This window comes from Momordica charantia (assembly GCF_013281855.1).
Source record: "Momordica charantia cultivar OHB3-1 chromosome 5 unlocalized genomic scaffold, Mcharantia_2.0 BLBB01000005.1, whole genome shotgun sequence".
In the NCBI taxonomy this organism is placed as follows: Eukaryota; Viridiplantae; Streptophyta; class Magnoliopsida; order Cucurbitales; family Cucurbitaceae; genus Momordica; species Momordica charantia.
The window spans coordinates 21231961-21249148 of record NW_028275163.1 but is presented as its reverse complement, the minus strand read 5'-3'; the positions used below and the strand labels follow the sequence as shown (position 1 = coordinate 21249148).

Below are 17188 nucleotides of genomic sequence, written 5' to 3'. Positions count from 1 at the left end.
CATTTTTTCCCTATTTCTTGAGACGAACATTAAAAGTGAAATATGAGTTAATATTAGAACGTATATAATTTTCTCTCTCTTTTTAAAAATAAAATTTGTATCTCTTTTCGATTATCATTATTTTATTTATATGCAAAGAAGCGTCACTTTAGAGGTTGAAATTACAACGTCCTAAATGAAGTAGGGTGATAGAGACATGACCTACTGAAAATGAAAATACATCCAAATGAAATGTGTTAAATAATAAAAGAATGTAGCATGTCTATTCATATTATTCCTTAAAATAAAAGAATGTTTTATCAACTTCATTTTTGTTTTCACGAGGTTTAACTCACGGTTTTAATAAGTTTAAATTTATAAAATGTTTAATTAGTTGAGAAGTTGAATTGGTGTAATATGTGTTTAAATTGTGTGAAATATTGAGCTATAGAAATTTGGATATGTGTAGCTCGATTTTTTCCTTTTTAAGTACAGCAAATAAATCGGAAAAAAACAAACAAAACAATTAGAAGTTGAGTTTCATTCTTGTAACTCTTGTTCCCCTGCATTCCATAGAACATTAGAGTCAATTTCTGCCCACAACAATCTAATACATTATTCTTGCGCCAAAGTGATGCCTTCATTTAAAGCAGCTTCAGTAAGCACCACATATCAAGATCGTTCTGTAATATTCCCGTGGTTGCCGCAAGGAATGACGTCGTTGCTCCTGCAGAAGTAATAACAATCAAAGCCGTAGGTGGGCATTCAAATAAAGGGGAGCACCTTGCTATCATGAAAACGCCAGCGGTTACCATAGTTGCTCCATGAATCAAAGCAGATACTGGAGTGGGACCCTCCATAGCATCGGGTGGCCTCCCTGCTCCGCCAGCGCGACAACTGTCAAAATCATTTGACGCTTCTTCTCACTGAGCAGCCCCTCGACTTACACTTCAGGTTTGGGGAGCTCCGGCAGGGGGACTTGAGTCTCAGCGGAACCTTCCCTTTTTCTTCTCTCTCCTTTCCCTCATCTCCCGGGTCCTCAACCGAATTTGCTCCATTTTGCTCAGTTGGGGGAGCGGAGGTACGCTCGAGCGGTGGCTGGGCAGTGATCTTTGTGGTAGCGGGGGTCGAACTCGGAAAGTATGCGATCCTATCTGTGCAGATTTCCCAACAGCACCAATAAGAAGCAACATCTTCTAGAATGTCTGGATAAAAGCCATTACCTAATTATTTGAGTCACGGATCACAGCACCAAGACCGACACTCCTATTTAGAACAGCAACATGGTTGTTAAGCTTATAGGTACGAGGCTATGAATGTATCCAACTTTCTCGATTTCGATCCATTTCTCTAATTTCAGTTGTGTTGCCGATAATAACATGCATTGCTTGATTTGTGGAGTGGTATTAAGATGAATTTTATTTCCTGTTATTCATTTGTGTATTGTAGTATGCCCATATGAAAGGTCCTCTCTTTGAAAGTTTCGTGAGAATTTTGGATGTTGCAATTCCTCGGAATCGAAAACAACCATAGGATTAACACAAACACATTAAGTTTATCCTTATTAAGGTCCTTAATTGCCCTGCAAAACAAAGTAGGAATATCAAAATAGATAGCATCATATAGTTTAGAAGCTGGATTCCAAAGAACCCATGAATTTTTCACCAATTTTCAAGACCACTAAATTTCACATTTCGACTCTTTACCACAACGTATAGCTCCAATTTTATTTCTAGATTTATGATTTATAAAATGTTTAATAGCAATTCCACAATATTTTTCTTTTTATGTAAAAGAGTTAAATTATAAAGTCAATTTCTCAACTTTAAATATTGTGTGTATTTTAACCATTAAACCTTTTTAAAAAATTTTGTTGTGCTTTCCTTTTAATTGGTTTAATGTGAAGTGAACAATTGTTCGATACAAATATTTTTTAAATTTGTCATATCATATCAAATCAACTAACCTGCTATATAAATATTTTTATTAACTATATAGAAACATTAGAAACATAATTAAAAGATTTTGAAGTTCTAAAATTAAATATAAGGACTTTGACGGAAAAAAAAACAAAATAGAAAAGAGGCTAAAAGGTCAATAACTTAATTTATGATTTAACTTTTTTCAAGAGGTTGAATATATCAAATTCTCTAATCATTTAATTAATTTTTAAGTTCTAAAAAATTTTCAATTAAACATTTCCATTTAAAAAAATTATTAAAAATTCTAATAAAAATTTGAGATAAATTATTGTTCTATTGATATATTTGGAGTGATATTCTATTCGACACATGAACCCTAACACATCCATAGAAAAATTTTTATTTGCTCGTTAACAACTCCATCTCTTTTAAATAGCATGTCTAAGTAGCACGTCCATTTGTTTAAATATATTAATAAAACAATGATTTATTAACAAATACGTTTTTTTTCAATGAATTTAAAGATAATATTTATAGGACTTAATAGAGAAATTTTGATACATTTAGGAGAAAATTAAGAATCTTGAAGAATTCAAGATCGAATTAAGAATTACTTAAAATATTAGATACATAACATGTATTTACCCTTCTTTAAGAAAAAAAAAGTAATTTTCTAATTTCAATTAATCACAACTTCACAAGGCGCTGAAAATTAGGCTATTTAATGCGGCCTGGCCCAGTGAGAAATTCAGCCCATGGGCCCAAGTAAGCCCAAATCCAACTATTTCGTCTCTGATCTCTCTCTCTCTAACAGTAACAGTACACACAGTAGAGAGAGAAATGGCGCCGTCTTCGTTGGTGCGTTACAGCCGTTGGATTTCCCGGTTCAAATTCCCGTACTCTCAGAACAACCTATTTCCTTCTCCGCCGCCTTTCTCCTCCACCACCACCGCCGGACTCCACAATGCCGATTCCGTCACTCCCGGCGGTCCGCCTCCGATACGAGTCTCACTCACCGATTCAGCCGGTCGCGGAGTTTTCGCCACTCGCAAGATCGGCGCCGGCGAACTCATTCACACTGCCAAACCACTCGTGGCTCACCCTACGCTATCGGCTGTCCACCGTGTCTGCAATTTCTGCTTGGGGAAGCTGAGAAATGCTAACGCTAAATCCGAAGCTCATCGTGGATCGTTCTGCGGCGAAGAGTGTGAACGGCATTCCAAGGTATCAATATAATCTTTCACTATTTGCTTCATGTGTTTTAGGTAATCTATATTTTTCTGTTACAATTTATTGATCAGACTGTTTTACGTTAATGTTTTTACTTTTTAGGTGAAATTACCAGCCATTCTGACACGAATTAATTTGTTCTGGTGTGTGAATTGTCTGCACCAACGCTTCCATTATATCGTATTTATGAACTTATGTGAGATTAAATTAAACATATTACTCTCTCATTTGTTTGCTCTGGCGAGTCTTATTTTGTTCAGAAGTTTTTTATTTTTGTACCATGTCCGCCATGTGTTTGTAGTTTTGCTTCTGAAAGAATTTATTCATTTGCACTTATAAAATTGTAATTTCGTTTAGTTACGTTGGAAATGAGCTTCTGATAATGTGGAAGAGGACGAAATTTGTTTTTAAAATTTGAGTTTAGGAATAAGCTCGATTTTAGCATCCTGAATTGTTTCTCAAGAACAAAAATTTTTAGAAACGTGATCGTCCAGAAGATTGAGGTATTTTCCCTTTCTAGGCTTTGGTTGGCAACTTTTCACATGTATATGATTTTTACTAAGTATCTGATTTTTGGAGTGAAGAAATGTAACTATTTTCTGGTAGGTTTTTTATGATGTTGAAATGGAAGCAGATTGGTCAGGCTACGACAACTATTGCAGGTACATTAACTTTTCGATCATTTATGTCACCAATAAATTCAATGTTCCCCACTGTACATACATGCATTCAAAAATTTCTGTTCTATTGTAGTGCAATTATGACAATAATCTGGAGTATCTGGAAAGTAAGCAAAAGATTTTATTCTCTTAAGGCTTGATGATGTGATTGATTATTGGTATGGACTATGGAGTGCCCTTTTGGATGTACTAACCAAGCCAGCTTTAGTACCTTTTTGATACATAGTTTTAAAGGCTGGACTTTCCAGTTGTAGTGGTTAATTGTCTGGTTTTATTTATTATGTTAATGTTTCTTTTAGGGGGGAAAATACGTTTTACAGTCATATCTGTAGGGTCTTTCACAAGTCAACAAATTTTCTGCACCTATTTTCTCTTTGGCCCCTGATACTGTCGGTGGTTTTATTTTATTTCTATGCTCTATTTTTTCCCCTTTCTTCTCTGTTGGGAAAATGAAGAGTGTATTAAGAACAAATCTCGGCTCCATGGATGGAGATGAGCAAAATGACAAGATGGAACTGATTTTTCCCAAAGTGAACTCAATTCTTCACATGTTAAAGTTACCATCATAGTACTTAGCATTCATGGATTAATTTTTCAGCTGGTGTCTCTGAACTAACCAAGAGGAAACTATTAGCAACAAAAAAATTAGTAATTAGCATATAAATACGGGGCTGTTTTGTTTATCATATTTTTTATCTCGACTCTTCTAGATCTTCAAGCAATAGACTGTCTTTTATATTGGTATTCTTCTTATTTTTGATCTACTAAGTTAATTAAAACATGCAAAGGTGCTCACTCATATTTAACATCATATAAGCTAATCACGTTCATATTGTTGTCTAGGGGGCGAGGTTTGAAATATCCTCTTTTGGTGAAGCGCTTGGCTTGTATGGTCATATCTGGAGCTATATCTTCTGACCTCCTTGACATACTTCAACCCTCTAGTTTGTATCCTCATATGATTTTGGAGGTAAAATACTTGAACATATTTTATAATGTAATTCTGGACGAGTTTGTATGATGGGCCACTTTGGTCTGTCTCCAACAGAGAGAGCACAAAAATTTTCTGTTCAGACACTTGGGTTTATTACAAGCATGAACTGGTAGTGGTAATATACAATATCACCTTGGAGCTAGCATTTTGCAGTCTTAGTAGGTGTACAACTCCCTGTTTTTTTTAATGACTAATTTAATTAATTGATTTGTGTTCAGCTAAAACTACGATTCTGATATTCTTATGTAAGCAAGGTTTTGGTGAAGACTAATTTAACTTTGCATTGAGTGTTAAGTTTGTATATGTTTTCTTGGAGTAGGAAGGCAGGCTGCCATAGTACCAACAAGTACTACAAAAATAGCCGCTAAACAAGTTGTATAGGAACTGTGGCATAGAAGCCCACCTACAACTTACAAGTGCCCTCTACCATAAGTAATCAAAAGAATGAAAATATTTCTACCATAGTGAAGATTATGCTAATCCCCATACCTCTCAATTCATTGTAAATATATCTTCGAACAAATCTTGTTTCACTCAAACCAAATGTGTCACAAAGGTAGCTACTGGCTAACACTTTACCAGCTAAAGAACCTTCCTTTTTTTACCCATGTTAATGGAAGTCTTATTTTAGTTGAAAAAAGATAAGAAAGTGTATGTATTCTCTGGAAAATCTAGTTACTATGTGAATATTGTTTTATTCATTATCAGTTTGAAGAAGGATACAGCTTGCTGAGAACAGCCTTAGCCAAGGCAAACATCACAGATGAACGGATGTTATGTATCCTACTACATGCTGCCAGAGATTTGTGACGATATTACTTGCCTCCTATTGTTTCTCGTTGTTGTTGACTTACATATTCCAAGTTTTAACGCAAGAATGGTACAATGGAGTTCTGGCTCGAATCCGTATTAATGCATTTCGTATTGAGTTGGCTGGAGGGTACGAAGATCTTCGTTCTGCTGCAGCGGCCTGTGTTGAAGCTGAAGCTGCTATTGGGAATGCTGTTTATATGCTACCATCCTTCTATAACCATGATTGTGGTCAGTACACCTTAATCTCTGCTTACATGTTTGCATCACTTTTATCCTTCCACTTTTTCCCCATTATCTCTTTTTTCCTGAGCATTTCTTTTAGTCGAGACGTAAAAGACATAGGAAGGGAACGGTTACCATAAGAGCCACAAAGTTTGCTATTTGCTTGCATCTGTTATCTAAAGGTTTTTTTTTCAATTCATTTGAAGATTTTGACTTCGTTCCAATGATTCGAAATTATGTTAATTCATTCGGCATTTTGCTTTCTTTGCCTTGCGGAAGAATTGGCTGGAAAGAAATAGGAGAACGGTGTTGAGAGTTGAGAGATCAAGGGAAGAAGTCGCAGATTTTGTGCCTTCCCTGTGGGCGGTTCTTTTGAAAGAGTTTTGTATTATCCTTTAGGTCTAGTTGTTGTAGATTGGAATTCTTTTTTGGTATAGTTTGTTTACTTTTTGGTTAGCTCCTCCTGGCGTGTTCTCTTGCATGCCCTTTTATAATCTTTCATTTTCTCTTTGCTTGTTTTTTTGGTAATTGAAAAAAGAAAAATCGATTGCGGTCCCGGACTAGCTTTCAGAAATGCTGAGTACTAATCTGAAGTATGATACCATGCCTATGCTTGTTGCAGATCCAAATACACACATTATATGGATAAACAATGCAAACGCGAGATTGAAGGCACTCCGTGATGTTGAGCCTGGTAAGTTTTAAATGTAATGTATTTTTCATTGTGTCATTTCATTTCTATACAAATTCAAGGATGAGTTGAGAACGCATAAGTTAGCAAGACGAGAATACTTGGCTTTATGTGTACATAAAAGCACGACAAATGTGAAATTTTGCGCATCATAACCTATCAAACAAATCCTTTAAAATAAAGAAACTACATACAACTAATGCTAGAGTAATTACAGATGAAGAGCTTCGGATCTGCTATATTGACACAAGTATGGACCATGGCGCTCGGCAAAGTGTGCTATCGCAGGGGTTCGGTTTCATTTGCAACTGTGTTCGGTGTTCGGCTGGTGATTAAATGAAGTCATTTGCTGTCTAAAACTTCTCGCTTATAATATGCTCAACTGAAACCAAATTGTTGGACCCCTGCCTCACTTCTAAGTAGCTATTGTTCGATACGGAATGATACTACCTGGCTGGATAAGAGAGGAGGAAGAATGTTCAACGAACCAGTATCCTTATTTTCCGGGTCAGAATCTAAATTCACTTACGGCTATGTCTGAAAAGTGCTTCTCACTAATGACTATCACATGTTGAAGTAATTTGTAACCGTTTTTAAAAGGGACCAATTGCTTGAGAAAGTACTTATAGTGTACTTTGATCTAAATACTCAGTTGAGAAAACACTTTTTGAGTGTAGATCAAACATTTTGATTCGTTATTATACTTTTCTCTATAAAGTTCTTAGAGACCAAACATCAAAAAACACTTTTGCTATGGTCTTTATAATCAAAAGTATTTTATTTTGAATGAACTTCAAAACGCATCTTTAACAACTCAACGGGAGAAAATGATCAAAATTTTCCATCATTAAATGTATTTTATTCAAAAAGAAGAAAAATAGCTATCCCGATTTTTTAGTGGTTTGCATTGTGTGTTATGAATAAATGGCCTTAAAGCATGTGAAATATTTCGAATTTGTATAATTCAACAAATAATTTATGCCGATCCTCCTTTTTATGTTAACTTATATATACCGCTCAATTTATAATAAAACATATATACAACTTTGTTACAAATTGAAAAATATAAGATACTGAAATGCCGACCATTTTATTTTAAATAATATATTTTTTGAATTTTATCGTTTAATTAAAATACCATATATTCAACAAAAATTATAAATTCACCAAAAGATAAGAATGCTAGAGAGTGGCGTGGATGTAAGATTCATAGTTTCTTGTCAAAGTATTTTATTGATATCAATATAACTATCAAAATGCATCTATAGATTGTTATTTTTGCTTAAACTTAGATAATAGTATCAAATTTAAGTGTAACACAAGCCTTCCCAAACAAAACACAACTAAAAACACATTTTCACCCTTTTTTTTTTTTCAAAACACGGTTCCATCATCAAATTCTAGAACCATAGAACACATAATTCAGCAAATCCTTGGCCATCCTTCGCTATCATTGATACAAAAAATTAATAATGTAACTGCCACAGCATCAGTGCCACCTCTTCCTAACTATTAGATGCATGTTCGAAATAGAGTTTTTAATTTTTCACTTCTGCACATCCAAGAATAGCCGCGTTGTACCAGTCCACCCAAATAATTTCTTAACAAATATGGATATGGAGACTCAAATACGCATTCGTCCACCAATATAAAAAGTTATATTTGACTTGAACATTGTTCAACTAGTCCTACGTGCATGTTTCTCTCTAAACCTATGTACTTTTTTTTGGATAAGAAACAATGATGTATTAAACACAATAGGAAGAAACAGCCTCGGGGCAAAGGGTGGAGATCACCCTCTTTAAAATCACTTATAATCAGGGTGAGAAAACCTACGGTCTTCTAATTCTCATCTCGTCCAAAGGGTCATAAGTTCAAATCCTCACACCTCCGTATTAGTGATATAATATTCTCAAAATGAAAAGAAACCCCCAGCCCCCAAAAAAAAGGAAGAAAAAGACTCAACTGAAGAAAATATCATTGGTAAAGGCCATTATAATCATCTCCCTATTCTCTCTCTCTTAGAAAGAGCACTAAAGAGAGACGAGTAAAGTATATATTTTTGCCCGTTTATGAGAAGGGTGGTATAGAGTTGTAAAAGGATAGAAGAGAGGATGGTGTGTGATGCGAAGGGATTAAGGCATGAGATTTAAAAACTTTACTATGAGATGATGAAGAAGGTAGGTACCACAAATACAAAAGCAGATCATAGTGAAGATTATGATCTCACGTGGAGATACCTGTGGGAATTGAACACCGCATGATCTACCACCATTTCTTACTATATTTAATGTACTTTTTTTCTCAACCAACACACCCTTTTTCTTCTGCATCTTCTTGCTTTCGATGCTTTCTTCCACACACCTGAACTACAAAAAACCACAATTTTACTTTTAGATTTTGCCTGCTGGTGCCGAAACGAACTTGTGAATGACAGACTATAATTAATGATGATCAGAAGAGTAGTTTGACAATGTAGAGAAAAGTTTACCTACACTATTGGTTAACGTCTAGACCGAGATTTGCACCGAAACTCAGCAAGGAGTGCTATATGATCAGAGGACCACACTGGGGAGGGAAGTGCTGTATCTTTCCTCAAGCTCTCCTCATCCAAGAGCTCTAACAAAGACTCCACTGTCAAAGTGTCCGCTGAAGAAACAGAAAATGTTTTTTTTTCAAAAAAACTCATCCCAGTTGTGAACAGAATGGAGAAAAAGAGAAGAGAAACCAGTGGCAGTGGTATACCCGTGTAGAATATGTAGTCCAGGGTTCCGATGAAATCCCGAGTACAATTTGTAAACAAGGGTTCATTTGTTGTAGGATCCAGCCTTTTCCGCTGCTTATCTAAACTGATACCAACTCCCTTTATTGCAAAGGAGGAATAAGCACTAACCTGTGGGGAAATATTTGATTCACAACAGGGAAGATAACCTCCAACCCAAACTCCTCCATTTATTACTTCTTGACCAAAACCATAAATTGACAATATCGACAGAAGACTTACCAATGGTAGCTGATGTGACAATTTGCTATGTGGCTGACATAGATTTAGAGGATCTACGGCTAAATCCGGATGCGTTGGTTCTACCTTCCCCCTTGCGAGAAGATGATGTGGAGCACTGCAACAAAGTTCAATAACTAAGATAATTGTACAGACCTTTGACATTACCATATGATGATATATGCCAATAAGTGCAAATAAAGGACTACGCAAAGAAATCTAGCTTGGGTTTTTCTCTAGATTTTATTAGCTTTTTCAGCTCCTTGGCTTGGACTTTTCTTTTATTATTGCTCTCGTGTCTTCTACTTTTGTTCTCAAAGAAAGTTGTTCTCCCCATAAAAACAAGCGCAAGTAAAGAACTACTCAGAAAACAAACCTTCCAGGAATAGAATTAAAATCCCCACAGACCAACATCGGAATATCTGCACTGACAGCTATTTTTTCCAGACCTTTCAGTAGAGTGTGCACCTGGTTTCGGGAATGTTAAACAAGACAAATTAATATGCAAAGGGAGGGAGAAAGAAGAAATTATGAAACAGTAAAACAAAAATCAAGTCACCTGCCAGAGCTTGACATCTTTCAAATCTTGATTTCCATTTATATGCGTATTAGCCTAATAAGAAGTTAATAAGAAATTTTAATGAACACTAGAATATGTAAGCAGGGGAGAAGAGGTAAGCAGACAACAAGAGGCTCCCCCCGAGGAAATCCAGATGTAAATTTCAGGAAGAAAGCAAAAGATCCAAATCTATGACTATGACTCTGCTTGTAAAGTAGCATATCAAACAGCAAGGTTGAAATTCTGAAATAGAAACCACAACCCACAAGTGTCTGGTGACAATCATAACCTATGATGTCTAAAAGAATACCTAAGTTTGCTTGACTTTTGGCATTGAATAACCATAGCCAACCCACTCAGTTCAGAGAAAAGTTGCTTTTCTGTGACGCATCAAAATTAAAAAGAAAAAAATGATACACATTGCTTCATGTAAAGTACGCATAAAAGAGAACCTTAGAAGAGATAAAATAAACTTGATATATATATATATATATATATATATATATATATATATATATATATATATATATCCAGCCTCATCAATAACATTAACCAGTAATTATATTAAAGGCACGACAAAATCAAACCGCAGAAAGATCACCAAAATAAACAAACATAACAGCAAATATTCAAGAATGCTTACCACACAAACAAGCTGCCTTTTTCCTGGATTATCAACGGTTGGAGTGCTGAATTTCGATTCAAGAACTACTATAAGTGCAACGTCATCCTAATGACCAGTGCAGAAAAAATTTCTTTATTAGTTCGCAACATGCTATGAATCAAAATGCATAGATAAGATGGGGGAAAGAAGTAGAAGACAATCACCTTAATTAACCGGTTTAAAGCATTTCTCTTTTGTGCAGTTAGAATAGTAGCAGGGTCAGTCAAAGATTGTGCAGCTTTGTTGAACTCAACCTGTACACGTAAAATTACATTTAGGATGCAGCAACACACACATTGCAAAGAAGTGAAAACACTTCCTAACCTCATATTTTTTGACGTGTGCAAATCTATCTCTACGGAAAAATGTTGCACAGCCATCAATTGTTTGTATGTTCCCATTGTAGACCTGAAATAGATAAATAGATACAGTGCAAAAGACAGATAGACTTTAAAATTAAAATAAATTTTTTATATATATGAAGGAATTCACTGTAGATGATAAATGTGAAATCAACCTCATTAGTTTTTCTCTTGTAAAGAGCTTGATAACCATGTTTGTCAAATTCAGGAGCAAAAAATTCCACAAAGTGATCACTTTGAACCTGTTTAGAGAAGACAAAAAAAACATACTTCATACATGAACATTCAAACAAAAAAAATAAAGAAATCTTTTTCCAAATTTTCAATGATACAATGTTGAAGCATTCCCCAAAAAAATAATTGGTCCCAGTGAGGCAGAAACCATTGAAGTTGCTCATCATCTACTCTAACACATTCCAAAAGAATAAACAAGAAAGAGGAGAAAGGTAGACGTGAAAATTTAGCTCCTTTATAGTTTTCCTTAGACATGTCTTTTACATCTCATTATTTGGGACACTACCTGTCTCTTTGGGTTGAAATGAGAAATGTGTTTGACCGTCGATCCTTTTCATATAATATAATATAAGGCATTCTATAGAAATTCATATTGAACAATTGAACACCAAACTCAGGCCTATATTACAAAGGTGATCAATAAACATTTGCTTTTAATACTCACACCTTTGTTACATATTCCATAGGTCACAGAAAATTATGCATTGTGGCCTATGGCTCTTTCAGTACAATATAGCAGATCTTTGGAGGAATTTTATTAATTAATGCTAAATGAAGGGTGCTTACAAATAATAAATTTATAATCAAAGTAAGTATATACCTTACATAGGTTAAAAAGATCAAAGTTAACTTTTTAGACATCCAAACAGTACATACATGGATTCAAAAAGATAAAAAAAAAAAATAATAATAATAATAAACTTAAAATCACTTAAACACAAACATGGATTTAAAAAGATTAAAAAGTTTCTTTTAAGAAAGCCATACACAACACCAAGAAGAGGCCCAATAGTACTGCAACTAGTACCCAAATATCATATCTAGTTTTTGTTAGATATTATGTGGGTGTCCAAGCTAGCTTCTTACGCACACTTTAAATAATCCTACAAGATAATCGCTTGACTCTACCGCAATTAGTTGCCAAAGAAACTAGCAGTATATTAAATTGCCACCATGGTTTGATCAATATACTACCATGATTTGAACACATTCCCTCTAAGTCCTTAATTTTTTCATTAGCCTCTAACCTATTCCATGGTGGTTATATCATATCTAGTTGTCATCGTCTATCAAACGTGTTTAATTAAAAATGCAAACTTTTTTCAAAGTATTAACTGGATTCTTTATTGACATAAAAATAGATATAAAACATGCAAGATCCTGAATATTTATAACGCTTAGAACAACTTCACAAGCAAAGAAGCAAAATTCTGGAATTCAAACATGCCAACGCTAGAGTAGTCAAAATTATATTTATTTATAAAGCATGAAGACAAAGTGGTGGCTACCTCCTGAAGACAAATTATATCTGCACGATAGCCAACTATCTCCCGGAGAAGATTTTGCCGGCGATAGGGCCACGAAAGGGCCCATGAAGGGCAATAACTGAATGTTTCACTGGTGGCATACACATCAGCCAAAATATTGTATGAAAGCACTGTAAAGGTTCCTGATGATGACACACGGCCATCTAAATCCATCTTTCCCATCACATCAACCCCATTAACAGGTATTAAGCGACGTGGACTAGCAGATGGAGCTGGAATGACCCGAGAAGTCAATACAGTAAGTGGAGATGCCACAGGCAACATGGTTTCCACATCGACTACAGCACATTCAAACTTGAGGACATGGCCAATATCTTCAGCAGTTGGTGTGTAACTCTTACAGCGTCCTACTTCTAACCAAGTCTCCACACCAGTCTTTTGTGTAACAGCTGTCGGGTATAATGGTGTTGAACCATTTGTCAAGCTAGTACTTAACGTAGAACTAGATGAGCTGGAGTTGATGGCACCAGATGTTGAATTATTATTATAGCGACCAAATAACTCTTCCTCTTCATTTCCATTCTCATTCATAGCACTGGCAGCACGGTCATGTAGAACACGATGATGCTGCCAAGAATCTGAAAAGCATTTGGTGGTGCAATGGTAACTTTTAAAAGCAGGAATTTTGGCTTTAACACAACCTAAACATTGTAAAGTGGCTTGCTCAGAAGGATGTACACTACAAACAGCAACTTTTTTATCACTTTGTAAGCGATACCTGAAAAGAATTTTTTGTAACAAGCTTAACATCAGTAGCGTCATTATAACAAAAAGATTGGTGCCAAAGCCAAAATACTTCCCAATTCCTACACAGAGGAAAAAAAATCTGGCAGAAAAATAAATTATTGGATTTACAAAATGCAGCAACACTAAAGGGCCAGATTCTGCTGCACTTCGATTTTATTAGCATAGTAAATGCTTCTTCATCAATTTTCAGAGATATCCTCAACCAAAAAGTAGATAAAACACTACTCAACAAATATGTGTTCCTTATATAACTTTTCCTGATAAGAAACAATTCCATTGATGGCATGAAGTATAGAAGTGCCAGAAGGGATTAAACTACTCAACAAACTTCAGTAACCTGATTAAATTATTCTAACCAGTCGCTTAAAAAGTTTGCCTTTTATATCCAAAGGTGCAGTTTATGTTCGGCACACCTGAGCATGCATCTTGGCACGAAGAGGCACACACCTGAGAGTGTGTGTGTGTGTGTGTGTGTGTGTGTATAATATATTTAATTTCTCATTATCTCTTCATTCATGATGCTATACTCGTACATATATAATTATTTTATTTTATTTTCTACTGTGTGCTACACAAAAAAATTATCTCACTTTTATGTGTTACACACTTAAGCCTTGAAGGACTATTGTGCAACACTGATCCCTACAAGAGAACGTATACCCACTAGTAATGAGATATGACAAAATCACATTAGTTCAAGGTTTTTATTCCAACCAAGGTTCAAGTCTCCTTAACCTACTTACACCTTCATATGGAAAAAGAAGAAAAAAGATATCATTTGGAGGAAAGGACAATTGGATTCATAAATTTATCCAAAATCACCTTATTTAGAAAAAATAATCATTTACAAGTCCACTTAACTGCCTAAAATGTGATCGTGTCCATGTCCTATACTTTTAGAAATTTGCGTGTCGCCGTGTCGTGTCTATGTCCCATGTCCATGTTTTATTTCAAATAACACTGAGCAGCAAATGTTTCAACTCTCATAGCAACAAGATTCTGACACTAAACCTCAATTTGTGACCCCTACATTTTCAGTTTTTTGTTCCAAATTTCATTTCATATGGTGGATAAGAAAACTCTTGAAACTACTCTAGGTATTAATTATTCTGATTGCAACCCAGCATGACACCACCAAAATTTACTGATTAAAACCTTATGCTAGTTGCCACAAAACATCATATTTTATTTCCTATAATAACATCATATTTTAAAAGGAACCAAAGTAACCCCTTAGCCAAGAGAGCTGAATTTCTAAGCATTTCTCTGCCTCCAGCACAGGCTCTTCACTTGCTCTCCAAACAACTAACACCCCCCCCCCCCCAACCCCTTCCTTCCTAAAAGAAGCACATATGACTTTCTTCCACCTATTACTGATGAAAGAAAGGATCCTAAATACGGATAAGAACAAGAATAGGTTATATGATCCTATTTAAATGGGCTGAATAAACATCGATCTCTTTCCCTTGAGAGGAGGGGGAAATTCTTCTACAATCAACGGTAAGGTCTCTTCAAATAAAATTGACCAGGAATAGGATTATACCTAGTGGAAGACCTACATATGTTTAGATAGTAGGGAAAAACCCCACACCCTACCAATCGAGCCCACCTGTCAAGTTCATAATTGACACTAACTGACACAGAGCACTTCTTCCTATTGATCCAAAGCCCAGAATATATCTCAAAAATACCGAAGATTTTATAAAGGTTAACAACAAAGAGTCCTCCCTCTCAAGGTATAAAAAGATGGCATTATCAACAAACTGAAGATTAGTGATATGAACCTTACTCTTCCCCTATTGTATATACTGCATAGATGATAATTTTACAAATAACGATAGGGGATGAGCAAGAAGCTTATTGCACACCTTACACTTTGAAAAGGCCAACTATTGCCAGTATGCTACATATCTCTAATATCCAATTATATGATATCTATTTTAAACTATTTGAAATACATTCCATGAAAAAGCAAATAAAGGGCAGCAACGACTCTGAACATATGTAAAAGTACAGACGCAGTAGAACAAAATTAATAACGTCTATATAATACCAAGCTGACAATTTCAAACAAATTGATCGTTTGATTTATAAATCAGAATCATGGCAATTTCTTGCCTTATAATAGGAAAATAAATGGGAGAATAGCATATAGGGGTTTAAAACATTAATCATACTATACAAAGACAAAAACGAAAACAGCCATTGCAATACACATCAATTTACAGGATAGGCTCCAAGACCAACACAGAATGAGTTCGAAGTTCCAACAGAACTACCAAAGCACATAAACACGTCCAACTGAAACGCCATGACTAATAGTCAATAATGACTGTACCACAGACTAAGAAACAATCCATATTCAGCAAGAAAAGAAACTTGAACTTACCATCTGTATCTCAGGAATTGACCGTCAAGTGGAGCCGACTCGGAGACATCATCGGTGTTGATGTTCTTATCCGGGCGGCGATGGAGGACGTAGGGTGTGAGCTCGCAGCCTACAATAGGAATATCGGAAGGCAGATGCACGCGTACCACGCTCAGCATGCTTTTTCACTCTCGTCGCAATCGTCACAGCCGGGCAAACCTATCAACGCGAATCGAACACAACAGGAAACGAAAACAACTCACGCAGCTTGAAGAATACCACAACAGGTGTAGAACAGGCGGATCCACCATTTACACAAGCTCAAAAACCGCAGACTTCAGCGACGAAATGGGAGGGGGAAAAAAGGGCCCAAGAAATCAAGAAATTAGAAGAACATGTGCGCAGATCTTGCGAGCGAGGTGTGGAACTGGAGAGAAACAATGAGGCGGCGTGAGACTGATCGGCGGAAACGGAATCGAAGAATCGAAGAATCGAAGAGGGAAGAAAGGAGGAGGAGGAGGAGGAAGATCGATTATTAGGGTTTTACAGAGGAGGAAGTGAAAGTGATCTTATTTTTGGGTCTATTTCTGAATATAATGCGTTTTTCAAAGAGAGAGAAAGATGAGGACCTGGAGAGGGCGTGAGGGAAGGGGGCCTTTATATACAACATTTCTTTTTCTTCTATCCTCTTATATTAATTATATTATAGGCCAGGTTTTAAATATCGATCTCTATCCAAATGAGCCAATACGAGAGCTTGACGGTTAAGGTACATTGTAAATATTGGAGGTTCAATCGGTCTTCGATAGATATTTTTAATCAACTTGAAATTTGTTAGTAATATTTTGTTGATGTTTTTTTATGTTTTTCAATGGTATGGAAGTGTTGATTTATCACTCGTGTTAAAGTCGTATCTATTGATATTTGATTATGGACAACTTGGGTACTATGCTAATTTGGTTTTTCTTTAAATTAGGCCGATCATGGACTCAAGTATAATCGGATGGAGCCAAAGGCATAATTGGATGGATAATTCCAAGTTGGTTTGATTTTGATTAAAAACAATCATCATTGAAAATTAATTCCTATATTGGTGGCTATGGTTTAATCTCATTCCCTCTAAATCCTTTTGATTTACCTTAGCCCACGTGGACCAATGAACAAATCCATGATATTTATGATGTTTATTATTACGGTCTAAATGCTCATGTTTGGCCATATTATTTGAATATAGTTTAGTTAAAATGTTAATTTTGGTTCATACATTTTTAATGTATGCTGTACTTTTAAAATGTTCATTTTGATATTTGTATTCCTAAAAAACGACTTTTTTGAATCCTATTTGTAAAATTTTGACACAAATTTTATGGAGGTTATGTTTCAAGAAATATATT

The 17188-nt window shown here is 35.4% G+C and overlaps 2 protein-coding genes across 5 annotated transcripts; one reads left to right on the top strand and one right to left on the bottom strand.

Annotated features, from left to right (window-relative positions):
• The first annotated feature begins 2547 nt into the window (after window positions 1-2547).
• On the top strand, window positions 2548-7232 carry SDG38 (SET domain protein 38). The gene is made up of 7 exons (XM_022295765.2): window positions 2548-3125; window positions 3738-3793; window positions 4655-4781; window positions 5514-5583; window positions 5670-5846; window positions 6463-6534; window positions 6749-7232. The coding sequence occupies exons 1-7, from the start codon at window positions 2742-2744 to the stop codon at window positions 6865-6867; spliced, it is 1005 nt and encodes a 334-aa protein (XP_022151457.2). The 5' UTR covers window positions 2548-2741; the 3' UTR covers window positions 6868-7232.
• A 1260-nt stretch (window positions 7233-8492) lies between these two features.
• On the bottom strand, window positions 8493-16430 carry LOC111019342 (carbon catabolite repressor protein 4 homolog 1). Of its 4 annotated transcripts, none has more exons than XM_022295706.2 (12): window positions 15816-16430; window positions 12641-13397; window positions 11273-11359; window positions 11080-11163; window positions 10920-11009; window positions 10735-10821; window positions 10092-10145; window positions 9909-10000; window positions 9536-9650; window positions 9277-9424; window positions 9023-9180; window positions 8493-8900 (listed from the first exon to the last, which is right to left on the bottom strand). In XM_022295706.2, exons 1-11 carry the CDS (start codon window positions 15971-15973, stop codon window positions 9035-9037), a joined length of 1818 nt encoding a protein of 605 aa, XP_022151398.1. In that variant the 5' UTR covers window positions 15974-16430; the 3' UTR covers window positions 8493-8900; window positions 9023-9034. The 4 variants fall into 4 exon arrangements, with proteins under 4 accessions (XP_022151398.1, XP_022151399.1, XP_022151400.1 ...); XM_022295707.2 differs by having other exon boundaries at window positions 8493-8895; XM_022295708.2 differs by having other exon boundaries at window positions 9027-9180.
• Window positions 16431-17188: the final 758 nt, after the last annotated feature.

Bases quoted from the DNA above. Each gene is read 5' to 3' on its own strand.
- LOC111019342 (XM_022295706.2), bottom strand. From the start codon at position 15,973: ATGCTGAGCGTGGTACGCGTGCATCTGCCTTCCGATATTCCTATTGTA. The intron at 11,010-11,079 runs GTTAGGAAGTGT...TTACGTGTACAG, and splicing joins CACACGTCAAAAAATATGAG to GTTGAGTTCAACAAAGCTGC. The intron at 9,651-9,908 runs GTTTGTTTTCTG...ACTTTGTTGCAG, and splicing joins TTTAATTCTATTCCTGGAAG to TGCTCCACATCATCTTCTCG.
- SDG38 (XM_022295765.2), top strand. From the start codon at position 2,742: ATGGCGCCGTCTTCGTTGGTGCGTTACAGCCGTTGGATTTCCCGGTTC. The intron at 5,847-6,462 runs GTCAGTACACCT...TGCTTGTTGCAG, and splicing joins CTTCTATAACCATGATTGTG to ATCCAAATACACACATTATA. The intron at 6,535-6,748 runs GTAAGTTTTAAA...GAGTAATTACAG, and splicing joins ACTCCGTGATGTTGAGCCTG to ATGAAGAGCTTCGGATCTGC.